General features: G+C 40.5%; 2 protein-coding genes across 8 annotated transcripts in view; one reads left to right on the top strand and one right to left on the bottom strand.

Annotated features, from left to right (window-relative positions):
* Positions 1-11837, top strand: part of ORC4 (origin recognition complex subunit 4) — a 33413-nt gene extending 21576 nt beyond the window's left edge. For all 6 annotated transcript variants that reach the window (XM_061608845.1, XM_061608843.1, XM_061608844.1 and 3 more), the window contains 7 exons: positions 1134-1285; positions 2843-3016; positions 4272-4358; positions 8493-8601; positions 10449-10544; positions 10631-10698; positions 11190-11837. In XM_061608845.1, the coding sequence (XP_061464829.1) occupies positions 1134-1285; positions 2843-3016; positions 4272-4358; positions 8493-8601; positions 10449-10544; positions 10631-10698; positions 11190-11372 (869 nt within the window). In that variant the 3' untranslated portion in view covers positions 11373-11837. The remainder of the gene's footprint in view (positions 1-1133; positions 1286-2842; positions 3017-4271; positions 4359-8492; positions 8602-10448; positions 10545-10630; positions 10699-11189) is intronic.
* A 5328-nt stretch (positions 11838-17165) lies between these two features.
* Positions 17166-22649, bottom strand: part of ACVR2A (activin A receptor type 2A) — a 97432-nt gene continuing 91948 nt past the window's right edge. For both annotated transcript variants that reach the window (XM_061608849.1, XM_061608848.1), the window contains exon 11: positions 17166-20986. In XM_061608849.1, the coding sequence (XP_061464833.1) occupies positions 20792-20986 (195 nt within the window). In that variant the 3' untranslated portion in view covers positions 17166-20791. The remainder of the gene's footprint in view (positions 20987-22649) is intronic.

Here is a 22649-nt window from a genome sequence, read left to right on the forward strand (position 1 = left end):
GCATCTCGCATCCTTGTCATACAGCTTTCATCATATGCTGAAGTTGCACCTCTTTACCCTGGCCTTTGAAACCTGAGGTATATGTTTTGGACCTAACTTTACTCTGATGTTGTATTAAGTATTAATTTTACTTTAAATAGTATCATTGTTTTGTTGTTAACCTGCCCTGGGACCTTCTGGTGATGGGTGGATAAGAAATCCTATAAACTATATAATACTGTAATAAAGGATCTAAAGGAAAATGTTAGATGGCTTTCCCTTCCAACAGTGAATTGGGTGTTGCTGTTACCGGGCCAAGTTCAAGGTTCTAGTTTTGGCGTACAAAGCCCTATACAGCTCGGGACCAGGATACCTGAAAGACCGTCTTACCCCTTATGGCCCAGTCGATCACTACGCTCTGCAGGTGAGGGCCTCCTGCAGATACCATCTTAAGAGGAGGTTCGTTCTGCACAATATAGGAAACAGACCTTTAGTGTGGCGGCACCTACCCTGTGGAATTCCCTCCCTTTGAATATTAGGCAGGCACCATCTCTGCTATCTTTTCGGCGCCTTTTGAAGACTTTCCTCTTTCAACAAGCCTTTTAAGTTGAGACCTATCCCAGTCTGCATCTGTGTCAGAATTGTTTAATATGTTTTTAATAATGTTTTTAACCCTTTTTTAAAGTTGTTTTTTTAAATGTTTTTAATGCTGTTTTGTTTTAATGTATTTTAAGACCTGTTTTTATGATGTTTTAAAGTGTTTTAGTGCTTTGTTTGCCACCCTGGGTTCCTGCTGGGAGGAAGGGTGGGATACAAATTAAATAAATAAATTATAAATTATGTTACAGTTCCTTCTGAGAGCCAGTGTGGTGTAGTGGTTAAGGTGTTGGATTACGACCTGGGAGACCAGGGTTTGAATCCCCACATAGCCATGAAGCTCGCTGGGTGACCTTGGGCCAGTCACTGCCTCTCAGCCTCATGAAAACCCTATTCATAGGGTCACCATAAGTCGGGATCGACTTGAAGGCAGTACATTTCCATTTTCATTCATTTTCACAGTTCCTTCAATTACTTATAAAGAGTGTTTGGTAACACACAAATTTAAATTTCAGTTTAAACTGTCTCAATATTTACCAATTTGTTTTATGTGTTAGGTGACCGTGCTCACAGTTGCCCTGTGCTGTTCATCTTAGAAGAGTTTGATCTGTTTGTTCATCATAAGAACCAGACTTTGCTGTATAACCTCTTTGATATATCCCAGTCAGCACAGACACCTATAGCTGTTGTTGGTTTGACTTGTAGACTGGTAAGATGGATTTAGCTTTTACTTAACATATGTCACCATCAATGCATGTATATCCAGATGATGACTATTAAAGACCTCTTGAATTGACATGCAACTCTGTGTAAGGGCATGTAAGAGGTTTTTAGGGGTTGTGAATCAGCTTTGTTAATGAGTACAAGCTGCTACCATAGCCGCAGTTAAGAAAACTCTCTCTGTGTGCTACTGCAGTTGAAATAGTTTAATAGAATAATACCTTTAATACCTGTACGTTAAAAAGATTTTGCTTCTTAAAATGAGAGATGTCTCAGAAATCAGAAAACAGAAAATATGTTCAACTAAATAGATAATTCTATTTGAATCGATACAACAACTCAGATAAAATAGTTTAAATGAGTTATTAACATTGGTATGTCTCATAAACTGAAAACTAACCTAGAGATTTGATAGTGGCTGTTGCAGTTGGGTGAAATAAAACACAGAGACATCAGCTTGGGTTGAACAAGGACCACTTTATTTAAATTATATCAAACAAAAATCCAATTTAAAGTGACCTGCAGAGGGAAACCTAGGTGTGGGAACTGTCTATAAGCAAGTAGCTTGCCACACAGCTCTCGGGCAACCAGCCCCTGCTGGGGCAAGGGCAAGCCCATCTGCTTACCCTTTACCCCGGCCACACCTTGCAGGTGAGTAGGGGGGCCTTCCCACGTCATCCCCACCCGGGGCCGTATAACCCCTGGGTAGATGAGGATAAGTTGGCCCCAGAAGCAGCCCATATCCTGCCCTCGAGCCGTAAAGCCCTGAGAGACAGACTTCCAGAACCGCCAATCACCTCCAAAGGTGCCTAGGGGGGCCACCTAGCTATCCTTACCTATTTCCCTTCCCGCACCTTCCCGCACCAGTGCTAACTACATTGCCCTGTGGGGCATGACCTGTTGAATACTTTGATTAGCCAAATAAGCTGAATCTGCCTATTAAACACAACACCCCCAACCCGATTCCCTCCCAGTCCCATAGTGTGGAGCAGGCAAAAAGCCTGCCCGCCAACGAGGGTGGGCAGGATAAAAATTCCTACTCGGCCCCGAAGCAACCCCATAGGCACACCATGAAAGAGGGAGGGCGGGGCGGGCATCGCGCAGCAAAAGAGGAAGGTAGGAGGGGCGGCTGGACTTAAATAGTACTGTAGTCTCCGCCCCTCACGCTGCGCGTCGCGCTCACATCACAGGAGTGATGCACGACATTGCCCCATTAAAAGATGGAGGCAGCGTCTTCACTCCCAACAGCAACCATGTCCCGCTCGTCAGCTGCGCGGCGAGCGGGGCGTCATAAATCTCTAGAATGGAAATATAAGAAATCTATACAAAACCTTTATAGATTGCTGGCAAGTTTGGCTAACACATTTTCCTTTATAAGCTTGTGACTTGAGCTCAGAATTACGTTTGAACATTTCTTGGCTTTGCAGAATCGCAGCTTGAATGCATATGTTAAAAAACAGTTCATTTGAAATTATAATCTTGTATACTTAGAGTGTTCAGTGGTAATATTTAACCTATTTGTAATTTTGTAATTTGTAATTACTAGGATATTCTAGAACTCATGGAGAAGAGAGTGAAGTCAAGATTTTCTCACCGGCAAATATACTTAATGAATTCATTCGATTTTAATAAATATCTGAATATTTGTAAAGAACAGTTATCCCTGCCTCCAGAATTTCCAGAAAAGTCCTTTACTCAGAAATGGAATAAGAACATACAGGTAGTTGAAATAAAGCCAGTAGTAAACAAGCAATGAAATTGTCTTGCTGAAGATCTTGAAATAAACTCCTGGGTAACACTGTTCTTGTGACTTAACAAATACATTGAAATCAGGTATCCTTGTTTGCTGTGTAATAATTATATAATTTAAATAATGCATGGATCCAAAGGTATTATACTTACACAGAAAGTCACTTCTGCTTATGCAAGAGAAGATTCCATTTTTTTCTGATTTCCTTCTTTCTACTGCAGCCCCTACACTTTAGCTCATTCTGTTCCAGGCAGAAAATGGGGTGGGGAGCATGGGCTGAAGAGGGACATGTAAAGTATGGAAGCCTAATTTCATAAGCAGAATACCCCTTCTCTTAGTAAGCCTTTGGATGGTATCCAACCTTCTTCTTCTACTAGTACAAGGCTTCCACTTGAGGAACAGAACTTCCCCTCCTCTCCTCAGCACCCCCTTCCTGCATCCCCTCAAAATCAGGTTTGGGGGACCCTCTGGAGCAGATTTTGGGAGTGCATGGGGGAGGGACAGGAGAGGAAGGGGAAGTCTCGCTGCATTAGTGAAGTTCTGCGCATGGAACACTGGATGCAATGCATAATTTTTAATTTTAAAAGGAGTGGGATATTTGCTTATCAAGTATTACTTGAAGGTATTTTGCTACGTTACCTTTCTATATCCAGTTTTCAAAACCAGCCTCCATGAGCATGTCATGCAGACATCTGCAGCCAACATGCCTGTTCTGTAGTTGAGTTGTCTGTATGTCTGTAGTTAAATATTAGTTTGAAAATTGCAGTATTAGATTTTTGAATGAAGTTCTCGAACGCTATTAAAAAAAGTAACAATGGTAAACTTTATCATTTTGTATACAAGAACCCTCTCAAATACTTATATAAAATTCTCAAAACAAGATGATTCTTAAATGCATATGTAATGACATTGCCCTACAAACTAATTTTGCGTAAAGTTTCAACTTTTGTAATTGGGCAGAAAATAACAGATTTTATTAGTATTGTAATGCTTGAAAGATGATAGAGAGAGCAAAGAGGTCAGCCAATTGTTAAAGCCAACATACATGTTTGCTTCTAGAAAATTGTAACAGATTATATTTTTGTGATCTTCACTGACTCTTGCAGGTTTTCATGTTAAGATAACACAAAGCATTTAAATTACCAACTGTATAAAGATGTTTTTAAGTGAAGAAAGACTGGAATGGATTGTTTAAAAATTAATGATTTTTACAAAAATGTTTTAGTCTCTCTTAGAAGACCCAAAGGTGCAAGGTGTACTGCAAAATCAATTCCATCATAGTAAAGATCTGCGGTCTCTCTTCAAGTTGTTGGTAAGAAGATCTTGGCACTTTTATTCCTTTGCGCCCCCACCTTTGAAATGTTCCATTACTTTCTGACCCACAGTTAGTTACTGTTAGGCATGGAAATGATAATTCTAATTGTGAATGGAGAGAGCAGAATTACTATATAAAACAAAACGAAAACAATATGTTCTAACATGCTTTCATTTGCCCATTCCTGGTGGTAAATGTTAGTGTTCGGTAATACTGCAGATTGGAACCCCACTTCACTCCTGCTAGCAGCAGTATTCCCTGAGTGGAGTTCTAGCTAGAAGGTGATTTTTGCTGATTCTCTGCTCCATCTGCATCCCCCAGTACCACATCCCACACTGTTGTGGAGGGTTGGGGAATTGGAGAGGGGAAATGGCAAAAGTAATCTCTGCTGGATCAGAAACCTTTTGTGGGTGGAAGGAGCTTATCCATCTGCAGAAGATGAAGTCTGAATCCCACCCTGTATCTTCATTCATTCTCTCTTGTAAGCTGCCCTGGGAATGTTACTAGTGACAAAGGTTTTAGCCATATACATTCAGAAATAAATAACATGAATTACTTCTGAATTTTCTTACATTTAAAACTTATATTCAGTGTTTTTTGGAATATAATATCCTTGCTAAGAACCAGTTCATACAAAACATTTTTGCTGCATGATTATAGGCATTTCTAACAACTATTTCCATAATCATGCATTATTTAACATCTATATGCTATTTAACATCTATATGAAGCCGCTGGGATCTATCATCAGGAGATTTGGGCTGCGGTGTCACCAATATGCGGATGACACACAGCTCTATCTCTCGTTTAAGTCTTCACCAGAGTTGGCTGTGGAGACCATGTCCAAGTGCCTGGAATCCGTGAGTGGATGGATGGGAAGGAACAGGCTGAAGCTAAATCCTGACAAGACCGAGGTACTGCTTGTGGGAGACAGGGGTAGGCTGGGTCCTGTTGACCTGAGGTTTAATGGGGTACAATTGCCCCTGAAGGACCAGGTCCGCAGCCTGGGGGTTGTTCTTGATTCCAGACTGTCCATGGAGGCTCAGATTTCGGCAGTGAGCCGGGCAGCCTGGTACCAACTACACCTCATACGCAGGCTGCAACCCTACCTCCCTGTTCATCAGCTCCCACTGGTAGTACATGCCCTGGTCACCTCTCGATTAGACTACTGCAATGCGCTCTACGTGGGGTTACCCATGAAAACGGTCCGGAAACTTCAACTGGTACAGAATGCGGCGGCTCGTTTACTTACAAATAGCCGTCGCCGTGATCATATTACACCAGTATTATTTAATCTACACTGGCTTCCAGTAGTTTTCCGGGCCCAATTCAAGGTGTTGGTGTTAACCTTTAAATCCCTATACGGTTTCGGCCCAGTTTATCTGAAGGAGCACCTCCAGCGTCACCAACTATGCCGCCCGACAAGATCCGCCACGCAGGGCCTTCTCTCAATCCCACCAACAAAAGTAGCTAGGTTGGTGGGGACTAGAGAGAGGGCTTTTTCGGTGGCGGCCCCCACTCTCTGGAATTCCCTCCCGTTCGATCTTCGACATGCCCCCTCCCTGGATACCTTCCGCCGAGCATTAAAAACTTGGCTGTTTGGTCAGGCCTTTGGGACTATCGGGATGGGCTAATTATATACTCAATGCCCGTTGCTATGTATTACAATTGCTGCTATTCTGTCACTGTTGATTACTTGTATTTTATTGTATTTATTTTATTTACTGTATTTTGTATTTTATTGAATTTAATATGTACGCCGCCTAGAGTGGCTTCGGCCAGATAGGCGGCCTAAAAATTAAATTATTATTATTATTATTATAGTTATCCATATAAGTTTGTAACCAGGACTTACTGAATTGAATGCCAAATATATTAATGTGAACTGGTCCCAAGACTAGTCTGAAAATATTTAAGTGCTCATTAACTACTTTGAGGTAACACTGGCATTAACCTCGATTTAGGTATGTTCACTTAGATCACTAATCAAACTTCTGACTTAGTGACTAATATATTACGAAGTTCTACAGACCATAAGATTCCCTATATACTTTATTTTAAGTTAAATATATTTTCAGTAATGCTTTTTGTCTGTACCTCTAAGTTCTAATAGAATTCTGCAAACTAAATAGTTCAACTTCAGTGATGTACCTGTGAATCAAAGCACTTCAACAGTTTGATTGTAATAAATACAGCAATGTCTTAAATAATTTACAGGGTTATTCCCTGATAGTCACAGCCATTACTGGTGCATTTCAAGGGTCCCTGTTGACTGTCATGACACCTATTATTTTTGGTGTGTGTCTGCTGTCTAAGAGGTCCCACCCTAAGACCATGGAGAAATTTCAAATTCTGATTAAACCAAAAATTTGCCATGAGAAGAACGATACATTTAGGAAATGACTACTACATTTTTTCCTTTATCTGTGCAGCATTTGTACAGACCTCATTGGGTAGAGAAACAAGTTTATTAAGCTTGTATCTCTAGCCTGGTTTGAACATAACATTCCAGGCTTCCACTCTACCTGCATGCTAGCTTTAGTGTGGATGTCCTGGATTACTCTAAGCAAGAGTTCATTATGTCTGAAAGGGGGAACTCTGGTTTAAAACAAGGTTTTATGTTGGTGTGGGAGGTATCCAAGGTTAACTCCTCCTTGCTCAGAAGGCAGGGAATCCTGTGACTTAACTCTTTGTACTATGCCCTTTCCTAAAAAGCTTCTCCCCAGTTCTTCCCTGTCTTTCCACAGGAACAGATGCGAGGTTCTTCTCTCTAACGGAGTCCCCCCTGCCCCCCAATACTACCCCTCTTTGTTTGCCCCAGGGAAACTTCTACTTTATCTTTTTCCTTTTTGTGCCTTCACTATAACATCTTAAACAAAAGCAGGTGGCTTTTTCTTCTTCTTTTGCTCTTCCCTTTTCCACTTCTCTCTGTTCTTCATGGTGTCAACAGAGAAGCACCCACTCAACAGGCCTACAAAGAAGAAAGCAGAATGTTGGGATCATGTGACAGAAGCCATAATCTGCATTGCTGCACCAAACTTTGAAGGAACCTCTACTCAGTTTTTTCATTATCTGTATATAAAAGGACTGGAGCAACCAGAGCTCGTGGCTTACAGCTCAGTCAAATTGTCCAAAGCCTACATCGAGGGGGCAGCCTTATCAAGCATATTGTGGCACTCTTCACTTCTGGTAGAGAAAAACTGAGTTCAAGCAGTGGGAGATGTCCCTCTTCCATTCCTGCTGAGATGAAGCTTCAGCTCTTGAAACTGAAGGCGTCTGTCTTACTGGTGTCTAGATGGTAGCAAGAAGTGCTAGATGCAACCCCAGTAACCTCCATATGGCTGATGAGCCTCGTAAGCAAATTGGAATCTCCATGAAAGATTTTCAAGGAGCTAGCATTGCTAATCCTAGTAGACTCTTCCTGACTGAAAATACCCTGTCCTACTTAAACTGAACCATGGTTCCTCCCACACAAAACAGTGGCTGTTTTACACCAGGAGCCCTCACTCTTATGGATGGTCATCAGCTTTGTTCAGAGTTGCACCACAAGAGGTCCTCGCCACTTCAGTGCCTCTGTCATAACTCACATTTATAGAGGAAAATTAAGAAAATAGTATTTCTCTGCTACAGTCTTGGCCATGGTCTAGAACCTGGGGATGAACTTCTTCACAGAGGGCATAGTTCAAAAAAAGCCAAGTCACATGATTCCCTGCTTACTTAGCAAGTAGGCATTCACACACTAACCAGAAGAAACCTTCACTGTACATGCCAATGTTCTAATCTCCAAGCTGAATCTGTGTTAAGGGTAGTCGTCTTTATAATGCAGTCAAATTGGACTTAAGTCTTAAATTGTTGGTTTAATAAGCATTGCATTAGATTTTGTGGTTGCCTCATGAGCACTGTGTATTGTTTACAAGATTACTTAATCTGTAAATCTGTTTTGAATAGTAAAATTAGGTGTAAAATTGTCAGAGGTGTTAAAACTGGTCATTGCAACCAATGTATAGCATTGTAGGTTGGGATCTGCAGTATTGCTCTCAGTTGATTGCTCTAACACGTTTTCTATTGGAAATAATTATAGACTATGCTTAGCAATAAGTTAAATAGATTTTTTAAAATTTTTGTCTTTAGATGCTTGCTTCAAATAGTATAACTGTATCTCACCCATATATTAATGCATCAGACCTTCTTGAATCAGGGAAACTCTGCAGAATGGACTCTAAAGCAAATATTCTGCATGGTAAGAGGACAATATTTGCTTACCATCTTGAAAGTATGTGAGCTTCCATGTAGATAATCTGGAAGTTCTAAAATACACAGGATGGAAACATTTGATGTAGCCTAGCTTCTTTGACTCAATTGGGACAGCATGTCCAAAATCATGGTTTGACTGCTTGGAGCATGTTCTGTGCTTGGGTGCTTCCTCCTCTCCTTGCATGCTCTAGTTCTTTCCTGCATCTCCAGATTCTCAGTGATACCCAAATGGGGCAAACTAACCATAGTTGTGTCCAGTCTAAAATTGGAAACTTCTCCCTGATTAACAAACATTATGAGCCTACTGCTTGGGTTCAGAAATTCTTAACCGTACATGGTCAGCCTTAGGCTGTTGTGTCTTCTGCAATCTTACATGCAAATAGAAGGGGTTCTTCCATTTTATGGAAGCTACTCTGATCCAGCAGAGGCTCTTTGCTGTAGAAAGGAGGCAGTTTCTCCTTATCCCTGCAACCTCCTACTTCAGAGGATTCCCTAACCCTTCGTAGTGGATTTTTAGGGGACTGCAGGGGAGAGAGGGAACTGGCAAAAATTGCCGCCGCCTCCCTTCTGCTCATAGGAGCGTTCAGTTCTGCTCTGGGCAACTCTGGAACCAGACCTATGTGGTGATGGTTTTAGTACTGATAACTGTTGTTTTGTCTTGGCTGGTGTATTTTTCCAGTGCTTCCCTCACACTTCCACAGTGCCTGACATCCTGAAGTTCAGCATGCTCCTTCTCGCTCAAACTCCATTGCATTTTCCTCTAGAAAAATGTGGAAAGAACAGCTGTGTATATTTAAAACTTCATAAATGTGCTTACTGATACCTTGTCACCTGCATGCAGAGCTGTGTGTTGCTGTTCTTTTCAAGGAAGATCTCTTGATACATTGTTCATTTCTGTATTGCAAACTGATATAAAATACATCCATGCAGAGTAAAAGATCTCAAGTAAAAACAAAACATAAAATCAAAGCACATTACGTTAAAGAAACTGAAGTACAGAATGGGTCACCTGTCAAGAAAGTTATAAAAACAGTAAATCACTTTTGTAAAAAGTCTTTCTGCAGTAATCAAGTCTTAAATTCATTTCATTAGGTAGAGAGTTCCATAATCCCAGTACCACCACACAAAATGCAGTTTGCTGTTGAGGGCAGTCTTGACACTCCCAGGCATCGTCAGACATGTCCCAGTGGGTAGATCATAAAGTTCAGGCAGGAGAATAAGACAATCTTTTGAGAACGCTGGTTCCGTGTTGCTTAGGGTTTTATATAATAATAGCAAGACCTCGGAGTACTGGCAGCCAGTTTTGCTCCCTCAACACAGGTGTTGTGGGTAGCCAATAGCAACAGGGCTGCAAAATTCTGCACCAAATCCAGCTTCCAGCCAGCTTCAAGAGTAGCCCAACATAGCGTGTACTACAGTAGTCTGTCTTTGAGGTTACCAGTGCTTCAGCCACTATAGCCAAGCTATTCCAATCTAGAAACTGCTGCAGCAGAAGCTGGTAAAAGGCATTCCTATCCATAGAGATAACCTGAGTCTTGCACAATGTAACTAGATCCAAGAGTAACCCCAGGTCCTACCCAACAGCCTCTCACCTTGGGGTAAAACAATCTACTAGGATATAATGCCTGGGTTAGAGATAGGTTTGAACAAGTAAACTTACTTTACTGTGCTAGCTTTTGAAATTTAGCGTTCATTTTGAACGCTTACAGGAAGGAGAAATAACAATATATTTTGAAAATAGTTTTAAACTCCTCTTAACATTTTAGATTAGACACCTTAAAAGCTATACTGTCATGAAAATAACTATGAAGAATTGTCCTCTTTCTCTCACAGGTCTGTCTGTGCTGGAATTCTGCCTCATAATAGCTATGAAACATTTAAATGATACTTATGAAGAAGAACCGTTTAATTTTCAGATGGTTTATAATGGTAAGGTTACTTCCGATTCTTTTCAAACCAATTGGTTTATTACCTCTAAAACAGGTGTAATATAACTTGTATTTATGTTCATACAGAGTATCAGAAGTTTGTTCAGAGGAAGGCACATACAGTGTACAGTTTTGAGAAGCCTGTTGTTATGAAGGTATGTAACTTACTTATATACTTTGGAAAACTGTTGTTTTACTATTCTGGAGCTAAATAGTTTGAAATCAGTGTGATAGAAGTACTGTAAATGCTAGATTTTACCCTAGTTTTTCAGAAAATTAGGTTCTGGATGTTGGGGATTATGCACTTTGGCTTTGCATTGATGTCATTGTCTGTGCACCTTCTTTTATTGTCTGGTATTGTGCTGCCCTCTAGTGAACATCATGTGCATACATATAGCTTCTTGTCGTGAATATGAAATATCTTTCATGACTGAATATTTGAAAAGAAACTAAATTAATAACCTAAAATAGTGGCCAGATTTAGATGGATATTAATTTAATTTTACATTATACTGTGCTACTAAATATCTTTAATATCAGTGTAAACACAAGATACAGTTTACATTGAAATTACATTTTTTTTCTCATCTTGTGAATAGTGGGAAATGATTCTATTTATGACTTGTTTGGATTCTTTCATTTTTAGGCTTTTGAACACTTGATGCATCTTGAGTTGATAAAACCTGTAGAAGGACCCTCTGTGTGTGCACAGAGAGAATACTTGCTAATGAAACTGCTTTTGGATAACAGTCAAATTATGGATGCTCTGCAGGTTTACCCAAATTGCCCAACAGATGTCAAACAATGGGCAACATCTTCAGTTAATTGATTTTGGACTTGGAACTTTTGATTGACCTCCTGAAAGTGACACTTGATTACTTATTAACCAGATGACAAATCATTGTTACCAATTGAAATATGCCCTTTTAAAATAAACAATGTTTTTCTTCGTCTACGCAATGTACTTGACTAAAACGTGTAGCCTTTTTTTCTTTGCTTTATTTGTTAATGGTCCAAAGAAGTGAATTTCAGTCTGCACAGAAATGAATATTACTAATTTGGGTCCATTAATTTCAAGGGATCTGCTCTGAATGACATTGCGTACAGCTCTGTTTAGATATCTCTGTCATTGCCTAGTCTATGTATAAAGGAAAATGTTGCTGTTTTAAGACAGCAGAGGGAAATATTCTCTAATCATGTCAGTCTTCTGCTGTTTTAAGGCAGCAGAGTCTTCTGCTAGATTACCAGCCATGTTTTGTTAAACTTCAGTAAAACAGTGTTTTTTCTTAATGTACCATCAACTTCCTGAAGATTTATTTTGTGATGCTGTAATAGTTATTCATAAAGAGTATAAGCAAACATCTTAAACTTCTAAAAAAAACATGTTCCATTAAAGTGTTGATTGAAATTGTAGTAGAACAACTATAGAACTACACTCTGTGTAGATGTAATTTGGTCTGGTTGCCTAACTGTGTTGGTGGTTAGGAACGCCTTGTGTCCCTTCCTTCTTCTGTAGGTATTTTGCCTCCCACCTTCAAGCAGGATGGGGACTATAATTAACAAAAATATCAACGCAAGTACATGTGTGTGGATTAAATATATGAACCTGCAGCACAATTTACTCTGGAAGAATATTAGAGTGTAGAACTTGAATCTTCTTTGGAGGTAGCTCTAAGCCTTCACTACTCAAAGCAAGAGAAGTCAGCTTTAACAATAATTTTGACTATCCCTAAGAACAGCTAGTAAACTAACAAACTGCTGAACTTTGTTTCAAATTTATTGAGCTGCTCTGTGGCCAAGCTAAATGGTGATGCTTACGTTTGGAGAGTCTTACTAGTCCAATAGGGACTTTCATGTAGCTCCTGCTTTGCAGGGTCTTTCTCCAATGTGGTGCCCTCTAGATTGACTCCAACTCTCAACAGCCCCAAATGGATTGGCCAAGAAATGAAAGGAGTTTTGTAGTTCACCACCACTTGGAGAGCATCAGGCTGGAGTAGGCTACCTTAGAATGCAAGAACTCTGTGTGGTGTACTACTAATGTAAAACATTGTCTTCAAAAGATACTGAACCCCTCCCTGCCATACCTCAAAAAACAGGTGTATGCAGGCCCAGTCTAACTTTCGTACAGTAGGGCCCTACTTATACGGCAGCTTAGGGACCAGACCCCTGCCATAAAGCAAAAATCGTCAAAAAGCGGAACATTGATCAGCTGACAGCGCTTGGCCCCTGAAGCTCCCCCCACAACAGCTGATCAACATTCTGCTTTCTGTGCATCGCTCTCTTCCCCCCGCTCACTCGCCCTTGTGGATAGCAGGGAGGGAGCTGCCCACCCACCCACACCTGCTCGCTCACTCGCCCTCCGCCGGCTCCCTTGCTCATCCCCCCTTGCCCGCTTGTCCTCCCCCCTGCCTGTTCGCTTGCGTGCTCTCTGCCGCTTCCCTCACTCATCCCCGTTTGTGCACTCCCTCACTCTCCACTGCCTCCCTCGCTCGTTCCCCCTTGCCCGCTTGCTCTCCCTTGCCCGCTCGCTCTCCCCCCTGCCTGTTCACGCGCTTGCTCACCCTCTGCCACCTCCCTTGACAATAAAATGGCACCAGACACCCTTCTTGGACTTAGCTGCTGAGCGCATCGTCAGAGCTTGGAAATGTCTTTTTTGAACTACAACTTCCATCAGCCCAACTGTAGTTTAAAAAAGGAATGTTTCCAAGCTCTGGTGACACGTTCAGGGTGTCGGGTGCCATCAATTTGCATCATGCCACAAAATTGCCACAAAAACGGAACAAGCGCCGAACATATGGGACATGGACACAATTCAAAACCGCCGCATTAGCGAAGTGCCGAGAAGCAAAGCACTGTAAAGCGGGGCCCTACTGTACTTTTTTCACCATCTCTTCTCTTCTCTCATGTGTTGTAGAAAGTCACTGTAGCCTTTACTGCTAGATTACGTTAGATCGTTGTTAAAAATCCATTTAGCTCATAGAAGTTTCAAGAGTAGCAGGCTCCTCGGAGCTAGTTGGTCTTGAAACACTTGTAATAGATCTGTATTACCAACAGTGACTGCAAAAAAGCTGTAACTAGACACCCATTGGTAAGAATTAAACTTGGTTGCTTAGTACTTACTTCGAAATTGCCTCATGTGCCCTTGCAGTATATGCATGCTTCATTTTCTTTGAGTAGTGTTTTTTAAATTCCAAAACAACTGTTCATCCCCATATATAAATACAGAATGTTACACTTGTAAGAGCGGAGACTAGGGCTGCAATCCAACACGTCTACTCAGAAGTAAGTTCCATTAAGTTCACTGGGACATACTCCCAGGTAAGTGTGCATTGGATTGCAGCCTAAGTTCTATAGAAATTCTCCAAATTGAATAAAGAGTAAATAACAGTGGGGAAAAAGACAGTTAAATGTTTAACTGAATGGGATTCATTAATCCACCTTTTTATACACCTGCATGGTGCAGCTATTATCTGTCTGCTGTACGCAACTGGACAGTATTTATTCTCTTTAGCAGTTTTATAGCAGAAGGGGCTGGAACACACCACTGACTTCAGAGCTAGGGGCAGGGTGTCAGCTGGCTATATTTGTCAAGCCATTGTAAAGCTGTATGTACGTTTGATAATTGGCTTATTCAATAATACAGAACCACCACATGAAAAGACTGGAAAAAATTAAAGTTCTAAGCTGCTTATGCACCTACACTTTCTTAAGCAGTAGTGAGAGAAAAGGTGTCTTGATCAGTGCTATTTATGACTAGCAGGGGAGAACATATGACCCACCAATTACTGTTAAACTCTACTGCCCATTAGCCCCAGCCATCATGGTCAGGTGAGGGATAATGGGAGTAGTAGTCCAGCAACAGCTGGAGGGCCACAGGTGTCCTGTCCCTGCCTTATGAGGAATCCCCACTTCTATAGCCGATGCTAATATGCAAGGCACCAACTGAACATAACAGCATAACTTTCTTCAAATATCATTTGCAATGACATCAGCAGGAGATGCAATTTAGAGTGGCAAATGTTTGCAGGTGAGCATGTTGCCACTTTACTTTGCAATCCTAGTTGCTTTGGATGTGATTGGATTATGCCAATTTGATGACAGCATATGAATGCTGGTGGCAACCATAAGGCTTTATTACATGGGGTGTACAGTAGACTGCATGCCTGCTATGTAAAGTCAGAGGCTTCTACCCACACACACTTCTCATTCCATCCAGGTAAGAGTGCTTGAAGAGTAATAAAATAATAAATAAAATTTTATTTTTGAGTCGCCTATCTGGCTGAGTGAACGGCCACTCTAGGCGACGAACAAATTACGATAAAATACAATATAAAAGGACCATAACCAGTAATTAATAAAACACCAGTTAATAACAACAGTTAAAAGACTAACCCACCCCAGAAATCCCATAGGCCTGCCTGAACAACCAGGTCTTCAAGGTCCAGCGGAAGCTTGACAGGGAGGGGGCATGGCGAAGATCAAACGGGAGGGAGTTCCAGAGGGTGGGAGCCACGATCGAAAATGCCCTCTCTCTAGTCCGCACCAGCCTAGCTAGTTTAACTGGTGGGACCGAGAGAAGGTCTTGTGTGGCTGATCTTGTCAGGCGGCATAATTGGTGATGCTGGAGGCGCTCCTTCAGATAAACTGGGCCGAAACCGTATAGGGTTTTAAAGGTCAATACCAACACCTTGAATTGGGCTCGGTAAACAACTGGCAGCCAATGTAGATCTCTTAACACCGGAGTAATGTGATCACGGCGACGGCTGTTCTTACTCAAATGTGCCACCGCATTCTGTACCAGCTGTAGTTTCCGGACCGTTTTCAAGGGTAACCCCACGTAGAGCGCATTACAGTAGTCTAAGCGGGAGGAGACCAGGGCATGTATTACCCATGGGAGCAAATGGACAGGAAGGTAGGGTTGCAGCCTTCGTATCAGATGTAATTGATACCAAGCTGCCCGGCTCACTGCCGAAATCTGAGCCTCCATGGACAACTGGGAGTCAAGAATGACCCCGAGGCTGCGGACCTGGACTTTCAGGGGCAATCTTACCCCATCGAACATCAGGTCTATGTCTCCCAGCCTTCCCTTGTCTCCCACGAGCAACACCTCGGTCTTATCAGGGTTTAGTTTCAGCCTATTCCTTCCCATCCAACCACTTACAGATTCCAGGCACTTGGACATGGTCTCCATAGCCAACTCTGGTGAGGACTTAAAGATAGAGCTGAGTGTCATCCGCATATTGGTGACACTGCAGCCCAAAACTCCTGATGATGGCCCCCAGCGGCTTTACATAGATGTTGAATAGCATGAGGGAGAGGATAGAACCCTGTGGTACTCCACAATTGAGAGGCCAAGGGTCTGACACCTCATCCCCCAATGCCACCCGTTGACGCCTGTCTGAGAGATAGGAACAGAGCCACTGTAAAACAGTGCCCCCTATACCCAATCCCTCCAGGCGATCTAACAGGATACCGTGGTCAACAGTATCAAAAGCCGCTGAGAGATCCAGGAGGACAAGGAAGGTATATTCTCCCCTATCCAATGCCCTCCTCATATCATCTACCAGAGCGACCAAGGCCGTTTCAGTTCCATGTCCTGTCCTGAAGCCCAATTGGTATGGATCTAAATAATCTGCTTCCTCCAAGTGTGTCTGTAACTGTTTGGCCACCACTCGCTCAATCACCTTGCCCAAGAATGGTAGATTAGAGACTGGGCGGAAGTTATTCAACTCTTGAGGATCCAAGGAGGACTTTTTCAAGATGGGCTTTATTATGGCCTCCTTGAGGGCTAATGGCATTGCACCCTCTTCCAAGGATGCAAGAGAGTATGGAGCAGGGTCTGTGAGTAATGTAATAGCTTCATAGAAGGCCAGTTCTGTGTCTTTTGATCCATGTAGTATATCCATACAATCGGCAATCGCAGGACTGAGGTACTGTGACTGTTTATGGACAGTCAGAATTCATTATATATTGGAGCCAGATTCTAAACTAGTCTTTAGTTTGTCTCCCTTGGTACCAGCCAGAGCTCTAGACATGTGTTCTTCAAATTTATGAGCTCTATTTGGGCAAACAAGGTTCAAAATCTGCTGGAACACCTACACTCTAGAACATGTTCCCTATTACAGGCCTTTCCCCTCCAACGTATGGAAAGTGGCAGTGATGCACTATGAGGACACAGTGAGTGCAGTCCTGCTTCTCCTCTCATGGTATTATAATTGTGTGAGGGCGAGTCGAAATATCTAAAAATGCTTTGCTCTCTTAATTTAAAACTTGAATAGCAGAACCATTTACTACTAATTAACTTTGTTATAAACTTAAGAATTTTTTTATATGGGGGGAGGAAAAAATCAACCATAGTCATCTGTTGATATATAGAGGCTGATTTTTTTTTAAGGATGATTTTTAACCCCTTCCAAATGGCAGAACAAGTTCCAGGAAATATAATCTGGTTATGCCCCCACGTGATTGTGCAGTGGACTTCGCCTCTTGTGCAAACACTTCCCCTTCCTCTCCTCCCCCAAAACCTGAAAGTTGGAAGCAGAGAAAGCATAAATATTGTTGTGCAAGCAGATGTCTGCTAACACGTTATCAGATGTCATCCAGTTTACATAAATTCAAAGTATTTTATTTTGAAGAATTGGGGGGAAAGTATGCAAATCTTAGTAGTCAATTTTTTATTCATCTTTGTGGGAATAAGGAAAGAGTGCATACATTTTATTTATACAATATTTCACAATCACTTTTATCCAGAATGGGGGTTATTTTCTTTTTAAATACTTGCCAAAAAATAGCAAGAGCAATTTGACAGTAGTACAACAACCTGTGCCGAGAACACTGACAAGTACAGAGTAAAGCTAAAATAATTGCTTACCAATATCTTGAGAGGTAACATCTTATATGGACAGAGTGTGCACTAAAAAAACGTACTGCTGGTTGAGTATCTTGAGGTAAATGGTGTTCCAACAAGGATACTATTATCATTTGCTCATAATCCTGTACATAGCTTTCTGTATCTTATACCAAATATTCCTAATAAAAATGCATTAAAAAGGTTAAAAAGAGAAAACTGGAAAAAGGTCAACCAATCAGTCACCTCACTTTGTTAAACTACAATCAGCAATTTATTCTGTAGAACTGTAGTATGAACAATATTTATTACTACTACATCATCTGATTACACCTTAGTTATGCAAGAGCTACTCCACATGGATTTTGCTATCAAAGAAGGTATAACGTTACGGATTTTAATCCAGACTCATTTTCAGAATACCACCATGAATGAGAACGCTAGTTCAAAGAACTCCAACAATTACGAGGTACAATCTGTTTTGAAATGCTAAGTTATATTTAGTAGCAACTGTACAAAGAGTAGTCATGCATCATGTGATATAAGTTCTTAGCATCTAACACAAACTGAAAAGGTATTGCGGGGTTTAGACTTTTGCGTTGATCACAAAACTGGCTAATCTGTTAAATCCTGTGGCAATTAATATGGCAGCCAACTAAGTAGATACAGGCAAACCAAAGGACAACTGGAAGCTTGAGCTATGGCCCTAGCTTTTCTTCACAAGTCAAAAATACAAGGTAAACCACCAGAGCTGACCAGAGCCACACAAGCTGTATGATTCAAATACAAAAAGCAACAATGGTCACAATATCTGCCAGAAAGCAGAGCATCCTAGCTCAGCCTTTTTTTTCTTTTCATATGTGGCTTTATTTGTGGGTCTTGGCTTAAGCATTTAAAAAACTTGCCCACCTCTACATTTTCTGTACGAGTTGGAAACAAAGATGCTGAGGTTCTCTGCAAGATCTTATCTCAGATATGGATCAACACAGTTTGGTGAATTTTTGCAATTTCACAGATTCTACCAAAATAGCTTTTAAAAATTAAGAACACTTTTTCCTGAACAATGCCGCACAATTCTCTTTAAAAATCTGAATACAGGTACTTATTTAGGAATCTCAAGTCATTTTAAAAAAAGATGAAGACATCACGGCATTTGATTGTCAAATTTTGATGATTTTTTGCTGTATGCAAACATCTATGTATTAGCAAAAAATACCTAAGAAAGAAGTTCCCACCTGGGTCAGGGGTCATATTGGTGGAAATTAGTGTTTGATGGAAAGCTGCTGAAAATTTAGAGTAGATTCTCCAAATATGGCATCTGTGTTTTCAACTAGAAGTTGTTCTTGTATTTACATGTTTTGGGATAATCACTGATATGGTTTCTATGTTGTCCTAGTATAAGAATTTTCATTTTGAAGAGAAACCAGACATATCAACCATTCTAGGCATGACTTGTTGAATTGGAGCTGCTATATCAAACCCTAAAATTAAAAGCAAGCAAATAATTAATCTTAGTGTTAAAAATTTACAATTCAAAGTCCCCCTTTGTTTGTCAACAAAGAAAATTAGCAATTGCACACAACCGTATTTGTAACCCAATTAGGGCATGGGGTTCTTATGGCTACTATAAAACCATGATTTTTTAAAAAAGAAAATCACTCTGGGTGGTATGCCAGTTACACACAAAACAACTCTGCTATTAGTGTTCTTCCTAGTAGAGTTTGGTGACCAAAATTAATAATTCTTTATTCCCAGAGATTTGGTACATAAGAAGACACTGTGGTTTAAATAACTGTTAAGAGAACATTCACAGTGAACTTCTGATTGTGACATTAAAAAAACATCTTTACAAATCTAATGCACCTGACCAGAATCTCATAATACTGGCTACTGTTGGTTCAGTACTTCACCTATAGACAGTTAACTTACTTTGGCCTGTATAGATGTAGTTGATCAATAATTCTAATGTATTATTACTTTTGAGAAGTACTTTGGCACCTGTCTACTTACTGCCCATTTGCTAGAGTTTTCAAGGTAAGGCTTGACATCTTAAGTGCCTATAACTCTTGAATACAGTATTTTAAAGTTGTAGGGTTTGTTTTTTGCTAGACTGTGCTACATTATAATCTCTACAGAAATAATTGCATATTTGATGGCAAGCATATTTTGAGAGAAAATGTGTGATTTATTTTTAGGTTTTTTTGTGTGACCATAGGGTAAACCTATGCATCACAAACAAATATTACTCTGACAAGTCGGCACCAAAAATCAAGTGATGTGAAGCTGCAAGAGGCAACACATGAAGAGTGAGGAGTTCTGGGTAATGAAGCTTCCTGAGGTGATCCTGAAACAGTGATACAGTGGAAACTGTATCCTGTTTAATGAAACAGAAAATACACTAGGCAGAACATTAACATACATAAATTGAAAAAATATTCCTTGAATTAAAATTAAGAGCTTTCCAGTGCCATAGCTCACATAAAATTAAAATTTTAAAAGAGACATGCTTAAATTGTCAAAATATCGTCAGACACAGCAAACCTAAATAATATTTAGTAAAATAAATGTATGCAATATTTTGGGAACTGGAGGTAAAATAAAGCTTTAAACTAAAATTTGGGGAAGTTTGCCATTTCAAACAATACTTTTTTTTCTACACAAGCTAGAACACGGAAAGGCTAACACCAGTTTTAGGAATGGCCATTGACCGTTGGCATGCACAGCTTACCATCTTTTTACTTAAAAAAAACACTGAATCTGTAATACATCTTTTACAAAATTCAGACCAATTGATTATTTCAGTTTTGTTAGTGTCGTCAATTTAGCATAGGTGGAACTGAGGTATACCTTGTTGAGGGAGGTTAAGTAATGCTTGGAAGCCTTTTTGCTAGATCCCACTTTGATTACATAGAACAGCAGCACACTAAACATTCACAAGCTGTGTCATATTGGCATTACAATAGTCATTTATATAAACACAACAACAAATGCAATAAAAACAAGTTACCCTTTTTCTTAAATCTGAAATGAAATGTTTGATTTAAAAAAAATAGCAGTAGTTCATTTTAAGGAATTAGTCTTTTTCTGACATATTAAGAAATACAATGTCAGCTTTTAAAATGTTTGACTAGCCAGTATAGGTCCATGTTCTTCAAATAAGTTTCTGAAACATTATTTTGCCATTTTCTCAATCCCACTTCCTTCAGGCGTAAGCAAGGAATGCAGGAAGTCTCCTGGATCCATGTCTGGAGTAGGGCAAGGAGAAGTCTTCCTACTGATGCTCCGAAGACAGTCTTACCATTCCACATTTCACGCAGAAACTGTTGACCAGAAACAGGCCCATTAGCTTAGCAGCTCCAGATCAGAGTCTTATTGGTCAAGATGTGTGACCAGTGTAACTATCATAGACTGGATTCTTTGGGAGGAAAGTCTACATTTGTCACCATAGTGACCACAGTCACAATGTCCTCTGTTGTTATAATGTTTGTTAGTCTTTGCATCTGAATAATCCGTTCCTCTACACAACCTGCTGATAACCGAGCTTCTGCATCATGATCCCAACACTCTTCTATTGTTTCACAGAGCATTGCCATTCCCTGAAAAGGAAAAATGTATATATAAATGACATTAAATGCAAAAACTAATAATCAGAATGGAGAAGTTCATTATTTGACCTTCACTGTCAAGCATGTGATGTTAGTAAAGGCATAATCCACTTGCTTATAATTAATCAGTCATACAATAATGGCATGCCTCCCATTTGGATGATATATGTGGGACTGCTTTTAAAGATGGCTTGGAAACTGCAGTTGGCGCTTAATTCTGCCACCAACATTTGGATTAGGGCTATAGAAAGTCCATTACACTTGTTCTACCTTATGTGCACTTGCTACCAGTTAACCCAAGAGCCCAATTCAAGGTCCTGGATATCAACTTTAAAGCTCTAAAGGACAAAGATTGTAAAATTGTTAGGAAAAAAATAGTACTATTAATATTAACTTGCAGTGAAGTAACATGACAAACTAATTTTCACTCAATGAACATTCTCGCAACAGGGTAAGGTTGAGCCACTTGAGTTTTTGCACTCTAGCACAGCCTTTCCCAACCAGTGTGCCTCCAGATGTTGTTGGACCACAACTCCCATCAGCCTCAGCTAGCATTGCCAATGGTCAGGAAAGATGGGAATTGTGGTCCAACAACATCTGGAGGCACACTGGTTGGGAAAGGCTGCTCTAGCAGAACAGAATACTTTTTATCACTTTAGAACACCTGATGTACACTACAACATGCTTCATGCTTTTTAAAATATCGTTTTTACAGTCTCTTTTAAGGCTTTAACTAGGATTGCAACTACACAGAGAGCAAGACCAACAGCTGAAAGGCAGAAGCAACCATGAAGGAATTAAAATCCAGTTTACCTTTGCATTGTACCAACTTTAAAACACACAAGATCTAACCAAAGATAGTCACAATATAATCACACAGAAATTAATGGGATTTAAGTTAATCGTGACAGAGGGTTTTATCCAATGCAGTGCTGTTAGCACGGCCTTTCCCAACTAGTGGGCCACCAGATGTTGTTGGACCACAATTCCCATCTTTCCTGACCACTGGCAATGCTGGCTGAGGCTGATGGGAGTTGTGGTCCAACAACATCTGGTGGCCCACTAGCTGGGAAAGACTATTAGCACGAGGATTTAAGCTTGCACAACAGAACCTCTCCCCCCATCTCTTCTCCCCATGAGCACACCCTCCCTAAAATTGCTCTGGAAATTTTGGTTTGGGAAAACTTCAGAAGAGATTTAGGGGGTTCCTTGTACTGATGGAACGAATTACCTGGATACCTCCCAAAGTCCTAGTCATCACTTTAAAAAGTTATGCTTGGTTGTGCCCATGATTTCCCCCCTGAACTTTAGGAAACAGGATACACATTAAACAGATGCAGGAATGTTATTGTATTCAAATATTATTACTAATAATTTAATTTATTACCTGTCTTCACCTTGAGGTCCCAGGGTGGGTTACAACAATTTAAAATATATCCTTAAAACAACTTACAATTACAAAAGTAGGGTAGACTTTTAAAAAGGACCTCTTAGGTGTCAAAGGCCAGGGTAAAGAGGTGCATCTTCAGCATTCACCTGTACTGTGAAGTTGCCAGATGTACCTCTAGGGAGGGAGTTCTACAACTTAGGGGATGCCACAGAGAATGCTCTCTCCCGGGTCACTATTCCCTGAGCTTCTAACTACCAAGAGGAC

The sequence above is a fragment of the Rhineura floridana genome, chromosome 2 (assembly GCF_030035675.1).
Source record: "Rhineura floridana isolate rRhiFlo1 chromosome 2, rRhiFlo1.hap2, whole genome shotgun sequence".
Lineage (NCBI taxonomy): Eukaryota > Metazoa > Chordata > Lepidosauria > Squamata > Rhineuridae > Rhineura > Rhineura floridana.